This window comes from Nannobrachium achirus (genome assembly GCF_963921795.1).
Source record: "Nannobrachium achirus genome assembly, chromosome: 4".
Lineage (NCBI taxonomy): Eukaryota > Metazoa > Chordata > Actinopteri > Myctophiformes > Myctophidae > Nannobrachium > Nannobrachium achirus.
The window spans coordinates 809211-819210 of NC_137813.1; the positions used below are offsets into that span (position 1 = coordinate 809211).

Sequence of the window (10000 nt, forward strand, 5' to 3'; positions counted from 1 at the left end):
CTAAACCCACCAGGATTGAGTTAAGACCCGCCTCACAGAGACGCCCCTCTCAATAATCTTAAGAAAGTGCTTATGAACGTTAGACTTAGTGCTCTTAGTGCAAAGCATTACTGTACCTACTACCTACCGATCCATTACAATAATACACGCAGAATAAGGCCAAAGCCACATCCAAACTATAACAATTTAACTGATAATCAGTAGTTTTTATTTTGAGCACAGTAGTGACAAATTAATAGCTTTCTCAGTAGGCAACGTTTTTCTCTTCAGCAAAGTTACAAAGTTTTCCCTTTTTTAAGCACAGTACAAAGTAAGTTTCAATTGATTATTATTCTTTTTTTAGCACAGTTTATTTTGAGCACTGTAGTGACAAATTAATAGCTGTGCATTGTGCAAATGCAGGCTTTTCTCAGTACAAGTTTTAAGATTGTCTTCATGTCTTTACTAGGTCTGACTTTCTTCATCCACCCTCCATGTGTCCGGCAAGGGTTTCAGCCACTCCTAGAAGTTCTGGCGTTTCCGCGAGGCGGGTCTTAACTCAAGCCTGGTGGGTTTAGGAAACACGCATAACATATTCAATCCATCAAAACACAGGGTGCCCCCCCCCACTCTCACCCTGAGGTGCTGTTCCAGTTGGACCCCCCCCCCCCCCTCTCACCCTGAGGTGCTGTTCCAGTTGGACCCCCCCCCCCCTATGGAGCCAGATCAGTCTCAATAATCATGAATGTGTGTCTCCAGTTTTGTAATTTGTGTGCCCACATTTTGAACTCACATGCCCAGATTTGAAACTCACAAGGTCAGAATCTTGTGTGTTTTGTATCTGTGATTTGTATCTGTGTTTTGTGTTTGTGTTTTGTGATTTGTATCTGTGATTTGTATCTGTGATTTGTATCTGGGATTTGTATCTGGGATTTGTATCTGTGTTTTGTGTTTGTGTTTTGTATCTGTGATTTGTATCTGTGTTTTGTATCTGTGTTTTGTATCTGTGTTTTGTATCTGTGTTTTGTATTTGTGTTTTGTATTTGTGATTTGTATCTGTGATTTGTATCTGTGATTTGTATTATTATTTGTTATTTGCATCTCTGATTTTTATCTGTGATTCAAATCCACAAAATAACACAGATACAAAACACAGATACAAAACACAGATACAAATCACAGATACAAATCACAAATACAAAACACAAACACAAAACACAAATCACGGATACAAATCTTTTTGAGACTCTTCTGACTGTGGGCGTAGACAAACGTCATCATTGGCTGAGGAACCCAATTCCTCAGCCAATCACACCTTTTGCCTCCTCCCATTGGCATGGTTGCCATGTTTGCTAAAAGTAAGTTATCTGGACTTTCTTATCTATAAGTTCAGCTATACATGAATATACCATATCTTGTCTTATACAATCAGTCAATGGTGAATGGACTAATTGCGACCGTCAGTTACTATCAAAACCTCGACCAGGTGTCCGTCTGTCAGTCTGTCAGTCTGTCAGTCAGTCCGTCAGTCTGTCACACGTCACACTTTTGCCCTGCTCATATCTCCGCAAACGTTGCACCGATCCATGCCAAATTTTGCACACACTCCTTGCCTGCCAAACCACAACCTCAATTATCACATGGCCCTCTTTTAGCGCCACTATGAGGCCGATTCCTGCAGAACCCATATTTTGGACACTGCGCCTACAAATTTTGCCCTAAAATCACGCAAGTCGGTACACAGTATGTCTACACTCATGTCATCAACATGGATCTGTCCCATATAGCGCCACCATCAGGCCGATTTTTTCAAACACATTTTTGGACACTGCTCCTACACATTTTGCCCTAAAATCACACAAATCGGTACACACTTGCTCTACACTCACGTCATCAACATGGATCTGTCCCATTTAGCGCCACCTTCAGGACGATTTTTTCAAACACATTTTTGGACACTACTCCTACAGATTTTGCCCTAAAATCACGCAAATCGCTACACAGTATGTCTACACTCATGTCATCAACATGGATCTGTCCCATATAGCGCCACCATCAGGCCAATTTTTTCAAACACATTTTTGGACACTGCTCCTACAAATTTTGCCCTAAAATCACACAAATCGGTACACACTTGCTCTACACTCATGTCATCAACATGGATCTGTCCCATTTAGCGCCACCTTCAGGACGATTTTTTAAAACACATTTTTGGACACTGCTCCTACACATTTTGCCCTAAAATCACGCAAATCGCTACACAGTATGTCTACACTCATATCATCAACATGGATCTGTCCCATATAGCGCCACCATCAGGCCGATTCTTTCAAACACATTTTTGGACACTGCTCCTACACATTTTGCCCTAAAATCACACAAATCCCTACACACTTGCTCTAAACTCATGTTATCAACATGGATCTGTCCCATTTAGCGCCACCTTCAGGCCGATTTTTTCAAACACATTTTTGGACACTGCTCCTACAGATTTTGCCCTAAAATCACGCAAAACGCTACACAGTATGTCTACACTCATGTCATCAACATGGATCTGTCCCATATAGCGCCACCATCAGGCCGATTTTTTCAAACACATTTTTGGACACTGCTCCTACAAATTTTGCCCTGAAATCACACAAATCGGTACACACTTGCTCTACACTCATGTCATCAACATGGATCTGTCCCATTTAGCGCCACCTTCAGGCCGATTTTTTAAAACACATTTTTGGACACTACTCCTACAGATTTTGCCCTAAAAATCACGCAAATCGCTACACATTATGTCTACACTCATGTCATCAACATGGATCTGTCCCATATAGCGCCACCATCTGTCCGATTTTTTCAAACACATTTTTTGGGTAAAGTGGTGATAAAATTGGAACGATACAGAGAAGATTAGCATGGTGCCTTCATTATGCTAATCTTCTCTGTATCGTTCCAATTTTAGCCCAAAGACAGTGCCCCGTTGCCAACAAAGGGCATTTTGATAGTGCATTTGAAACGGCTTGGAATTACAGACAGACAGAACATGACATTTAAATATCCGAGTGGTTGTTTTAAGGCTAAAACCTGTATAAAACCGTATTATGGACCAATATTTATATAAGATATATATTTTGAAAAACATGGTGGGGCCCCTTGAAAAACAAATCAAATATGAATACTGTATAGCCACTATCATTGCTGCCACCGAAACGGGAGTGCAGCAGCGGCCCATAAGAGTTATCTGCATATAGCCTCTACAACATGGGTATTCAACTGGCGGCCCGCGGGCCAAATGTGGCCCGCGGCGACCTTCCTTGTGGCCCCTGGAGCAATTTTGAAAAAAAAAAAAAAAAAAAAAAAGATTTTGAAAAAAAAAGAAAAGAAAATCCCAAAATCGTTTTTTTGTGGAGGCTAATGAACGTTATAGGTATGGTTTGCGCGATATGAAACGTGAGCTTCATTTTACCATAATCACAGTAGGCTAATCCCTAATCATATTCCATCATATTCAAGTGAAGTGACTCCAGTCAGAGCACTGCAGCAGAGTGGAGTGTGTGTGTGTGTCTGCGACCCACCTGATCCTCGTTAAGCATCGTTAAAGCATCAAAGAAGGCAATTGTGTGTGCAGACTGTGCACTGTCAATAAGGTCGACATCAATGCCAGGTTGGCCATCACTAGTGTGATGTAGTTAGCACTAGGTTTTACCAAGAAAGCATGTTTACAGTTGTCAACTTGTTGAACAGAAATTAAGCACATTAACATGAAAAGTATTCTACTTGAAAAGTATTCTGCTTTGCAATGTAGTTTGATGAAAATGTGGTTGTTTGTGAAAATGTAGTGAAAATGTGGTCGTGCCGTTGTTTCAAGTGTACAATAGCTGGGGGGGGGGGGGCGTTAAGGTGGTTGCATATTGCTGTGTTTTTCGTTGCGAAATGCGAAAGGAGAGAGAGAGAGATAGAGAGAGCAAGGGACCGAGTGGTGCGCGAAACGGGCGGCAGTGTGCAAACGTGATTGACATAACGTGAGGTTGATTTTTTTATTTGCGTGCTCCGAAATTCACTCCGATATTCGGCCCGAAAAACGCAGCAGTGTGCAACCACCTTTAGTGCGGCCCCCGGCCCCTTGGGTTTCTGTCAATGTGGCCCCCTGGACAATTTAGTTGAATACCCCTGCTCTACAACGTCTGTGTGCATATGTATTTAGTACATAAAAATAATGTACCAGTAAGACTCCCTAATCGGAAAATAAGCGACCGTCAGGTCGCAGCGTGATTTTAGGCCAAAATGTGTAGGAGCTCAGTGTCCAAAAATGTGTTTGAAAAAAATCGGCCTGATAGTGGCACTATATGGGACAGATCCATGTTGATGAGATGAGTGTAGACATACTGTGTACCGATTTGCATGATTTTAGGGCAAAATCTGTAGGAGCAGTGTCCAAAAATGTGTTTGAAAAAATCGGCCAGATGGTGGCGCTATATGGGACAGATCCATGTTGATGATATGAGTGTAGATATACTGTGTAGCGATTTGCGTGATTTTAGGGCAAAATCTGTAGGAGTAGTGTCCAAAAATGTGTTTGAAAAAATCGGCCTGAAGGTGGCGCTAAATGGGACAGATCCATGTTGATGACGTGAGTTTAGAGCAAGTGTGTAGTGATTTGTGTGATTTTAGGGCAAAATGTGTAGGAGCAGTGTCCAAAAATGTGTTTTAAAAAATCGTCCTGAAGGTGGCGCTAAATGGGACAGATCCATGTTGATGACATGAGTGTAGAGCAAGTGTGTACCGATTTGTGTGATTTTAGGTAAAAATTTGTAGGAGCAGTGTCCAAAAATGTGTTTGAAAAAATCGGCCTGATGGTGGCGCTATATGGGACAGATCCATGTTGATGACATGAGTGTAGACATACTGTGTAGCGATTTGCGTGATTTTAGGGCAAAATCTGTAGGAGTAGTGTCCAAAAATGTGTTTTAAAAAATCGGCCTGAAGGTGGCGCTAGATGGGACAGATCCATGTTGATGAGATGAGTGTAGACATACTGTGTACCGACTTGCGTGATTTTAGGGCAAAAATTGTAGGCGCAGTGTCCAAAATATGGGTTCTGCAGGAATCGGCGTCATAGTGGCGCTAAAAGAGGGCCATGTGTTAATTGAGGTTGTGGTTTGGCAGGCAAGGAGTGTGTGCAAAATTTGGCATGGATCGGTGCAACGTTTGCGGAGATATGAGCAGGGCAAAAGTGTGACGTGTGACAGACTGACGGACTGACTGACAGACTGACAGACTGACAGACGGACACCTGGTCGAGGTTTTGATAGTAACTGCGACCTGACAGTCGCAATTAGTCCATTCACCATTGACTGATTGTGTAAGACAAGATATGGTATGGATATATTCATGTATAGCTGAACTTATAGATAAGAAAGTCCAGATAACTTACTTTTAGCAAACATGGCAACCATGCCAATGGGAGGAGGCAAAAGGTGTGATTGGCTGAGGAATTGGGTTCCTCAGCCAATGATGACGTTTGTCTACGCCCACAGTCAGAAGAGTCTCAAAAAGATTTGTATCCGTGATTTGTGTTTTGTGTTTGTGTTTTGTATTTGTGATTTGTATCTGTGATTTGTATCTGCGTTTTGTATCTGTGTTTTGTATCTGTGTTTTGTGTTTGTATTTTGTGGATTTGAATCACAGATAAAAATCAGAGATGCAAATAACAAATAATAATACAAATCACAGATACAAATCACAGATACAAATCACAAATACAAATCACAAATACAAAACACAGATACAAAACACAGATACAAAACACAGATACAAATCACAGATACAAATCACAGATACAAAACACAAACACAAAACACAGATACAAAACACAGATACAAATCCCAGATACAAATCCCAGATACAAATCCCAGATACAAATCCCAGATACAAATCCCAGATACAAATCACAGATACAAATCACAGATACAAATCACAGATACAAAACACAAACACAAAACACAGACACAAATCACAGATACAAAACACACACGAATCTGACCTTGTGGGTTTCAAATCTGGGCATGTGAGTTCAAAATGTGGGCACACAAATTACAAAACTGGAGACACACATTCATGATTATTGAGACTGATCTGGCTCCATACCCCCCCCCTCTCACCCTGAGGTGCAGTTCCAGTTGGACCCCCCCCCCCCCCCCCCCCCCCCCCCCTCTCACCCTGAGGTGCTGTTCCAGATGGTCAGACTCACCCTAAGGTGCTGTTCCAGTTAGACCCCCCCCCCCCCCCCCCTCACCCTAAGGTGCTGTTCCAGTTGGACCTGGCGTTGTCTGGTCAGACTCACCCTAAGGTGCTGTTAGGGTTAGGGTTAGGTGCTGCACTCACCCTAAGGTGCTGTTCCAGATGGTCAGACTCACCCTAAGGTGCTGTTAGGGTTAGGGTTAGGTGCTGCACTCACCCTAAGGTGCTGTTCCAGTTGGACCTGGTGTTGTCTGGTCAGACACACCCTAAGGTGCTGTTCCAGTTGGACCCCCCCCCCCCCCCCCCCCCCCTCACCCTAAGGTGCTGTTCCAGTTGGACCTGGCGTTGTCTGGTCAGACTCACCCTAAGGTGCTGTTAGGGTTAGGGTTAGGTGCTGCACTCACCCTAAGGTGCTGTTCCAGATGGTCAGACTCACCCTAAGGTGCTGTTAGGGTTAGTATAGGGTTAGGTGCTGCACTCACCCTAAGGTGCTGTTCCAGTTGGACCTGGTGTTGTCTGGTCAGAACGTCATGTTGCTTCTGGAACTCCTGGAACAGAAGCTGTTTCTGGATCTGATGCTGCTGTTTGAGGAGGACCAGGTCTTTATGAAGACGCTCCTCTCTGTCTTCTACCATACTGTCCATGATGGTCACCTCACCTTCTGATACACCTAGAGATGAGAGGAGAGGTTATATAGCATCTGATACACCTAGAGAGAGGAGAGGAGAGGTTATATAGCATCTGATACACCTAGAGAGGAGAGGAGAGAAATTAAAGATCTGATGCTGTTGTTTGACCTCCTCGAGACCTACCACCTGCGCCCTCGACCCAATCCCTTCTCCAATCTACCAGACGATTGCACCTGACCTACTTCCCTTCATAACCGCTATCATCAACAGCTCTGTAACTTCAGGCTGTGTCCCATCTGCCTTTAAAGGGCCTACACCATGCTTTTAAAACTATATTTTTTGTATAAATATATGCTCAAAATTGAGTCTTAGACAGGTTTTAACCCTCAACAAACACTCTGACTATTCTTTTTGTTTGTTCTAGCTCTACTATAATGAGGCTCTCCAGCTGCAATACCAAAACGGCCTCTGTTTGCTCAGGGGCGCATCTAGTGGGGTTTTTCCACCCCTCCCCTCCTCTTCACTCCTCCCCGGACCCCACGTTGACAACAAATAATGTTAATATTGGGCCAATACAAAAATAGGATAATGTTGCAGCTCTGATTATAGCCTACTGTAGGCCTATGTTGTATGTTATAGGCCTACTGTCAAATGACACAGGGCGACCGTTGCTAGACCAGACATTACAGAAAGTTAATCTACATTAGACAATCAACCCCACCTGCATTGTATTTATGTATTTAAAAAAAAGTAAAAAAAAAAAAATGTTTTTTGAAAAAAAAGAAGTTTTTTGAAAAAAAAAGTTTTTGAAAAAAAAAGTTTTTGAAAAAAAAGAAAAGTTTTTTGAAAAAAAAAGTTTTTGAAAAAAAAAGTTTTTGAAAAAAAAGAAAAGTTTTTTGAAAAAAAAAAGTTTTTGAAAAAAAAAGTTTTTGAAAAAAAAAATTTGAAAAAAAAAAGTTTTTTGAAAAAAAAAGTTTTTTGAAAAAAAAAGTTTTTTGAAAAAAAAAATGTTTTGAAAAAAAAAATGTTTTGAAAAAAAAAATTGAAAATTTTTTTTTGGAAAAAATATTTTTTTGAAAAAAAAACTGTTTTGAAAAAAAAAACTGTTTTTGAAAAAAAACATTTTTTGAATTTTCTTTTTTTTTTTTTTTTACGGGAATCCGTGTGACGTCACACGGATCAACTCTCAGAACAGCACTGTTCTGAGAACCCGTGGAAAGCTTTTCATCTCTGTCTTCCCAAAACCATAGAAAGACACAACGGTCAGAAATAGGACTTTGTGAGGATAGAAGGTGCCAGTGGGACCCCAAAAAAAGGTTTTAAAATAGAAAAAGTGAAAATTCATGGTGTAGGTCCTTTAAGGCAGCCAGAGTATCACCACTCCTCAAGAAACCAACTCTTGACCCCTCGGACGTCAAGAACTACAGACCGGTATCCTTCCTATCCTTTCTTTCAAAAACCCTTGAACGTGTGGTCTCTAACCAGCTTTCTCTCCATCTCTCACAGAACAACCTGCTGGATCCCAACCAGTCAGGTTTTAAACCGGCCCATTCCACAGAAACGGCACTCCTAGCAGTCACAGAAGCACTCCATGCTGCCCAGGCTGCCTCCCACTCTGCAGTCCTGATTCTTCTGGTTATATCAGCAGCATTCGACACAGTGAATCATCAGCTGCTCCTGGACACCCTTGCTGACCTAGGCATCACCGGGACGGCACTAAAGTGGTTCTCCTCCTACCTGTCGGACCGGACCGGATCCATACTTGGCCCTCTGCTTTTCTCCCTGTACACTAAATCCCTTGGTGCTGTCATCTCTGCTCACAGCCTATCCTATCACTGCTATGCTGATGACACTCAACTGTTTTTGTCCTTCCCTCCTTCTGCCACCAGGTGGAAGAACGCATTGCTGCATGTCTGGCCGACATCTCACAGTGGATGTCAGCCCCACAGACATATAAAGCTAGACGCCTCCTTCGGCTAGGGGGCGTATGCATCTAGCAACCAAGGGAATCTTCGTCACTTCCGTGTTCATTGCTTCCGCGTGCGTCACACATACGGTCGGTAAGCCAATCAGAGGCAGGTGGGGGCTGGTCTTTACGTATGCAGCCTGTAAGAACAGCTGAGCAGCGCAACATGGGAACTGGCTCTGTTGAAATGAATTGTGGTCCTTGGATAAGTCACGGAAAAGACACGCTGTGATTGGCCAGTAGTCACTTTGACTGACAGCGTTCCCTTGGTTTTTCCAGGAAGTCCGGGCTAGAACTTTTGCACAAAGCTCCAATTAACTGCAGAGGCGAACGAGGCATCTAGCTCTTTATATCTGTGGTCAGCCCACCACCTCAAGCTGAACCCGGACAAGACAGAGCTACTCTTCTTCCCAGCTAAGTCTTGCCCCATGCAAGATCTCACTATTTCCATAGATAATGCATTGGTGACTTCGGTTCCTAACGCTAGAAACCTTGGTGTGGTCCTGGACAGCCAGCTATCATTCAAGGCACACATTGCATCAGTCACCCGGTCCTGTAGGTTCACACTCTATAACATCCGTAAAATCAGACCCTTCCTCACCCAGGAGGCAGCCCAGCTCCTCATCCAGACATCTGTCATATCAAAACTTGACTATTGTAACTCTCTCCTCACTGGTCTCCCAGCATGTGCACTTAAACCTCTCTAACTGATCCAAAATGCCGCGGCACGACTGGTCTTCAACCAGCCTAAGTTCTCACATGTCTCTCCCCTTCTCCGCAGCCTCCACTGGCTTCCGGTTGCGGCCCGCACGGAATACAAAACTCTGATGCTGACCTTCAAAGCAGCCAAAGGTATGGCTCCTCCATACCTCCAAAACCTGATCAACCCCTACACCCCCACCCGTGCGCTTAGATCAACCAACACAGGGATGTTGACAGAACCCTCGCTAAAAACCCCAGGGCAAAAATCCACTCGTTTGAGACAGTTTGCCCTCCTGGCCCCCAAGTTGTGGAATAAACTCCCTGTTGCACTTAGAACAACAAAAATCAATGACCATACATGAAGCTAGTTAGCATTTGTTTTTAGGTTTTTAGAAACCTCTTTTTTTTTTTTTACAGATTATTAGTTTTTTTATTTAATAGATAGATATTCATTTACATTTGTTATATTGCTGTTGATGTACTGACAGTT

The 10000-nt window shown here is 42.8% G+C and overlaps 1 protein-coding gene across 1 annotated transcript in view; it reads right to left on the minus strand.

Annotated features, from left to right (window-relative positions):
- The window catches only part of hdac5 (histone deacetylase 5), a 72275-nt gene that overhangs the window by 56712 nt on the left and 5563 nt on the right, over positions 1-10000 (minus strand). The window contains 1 exon segment of the mRNA XM_080724828.1: positions 6692-6883. Within this exon segment, the coding sequence (XP_080580954.1) occupies positions 6692-6883 (192 nt within the window).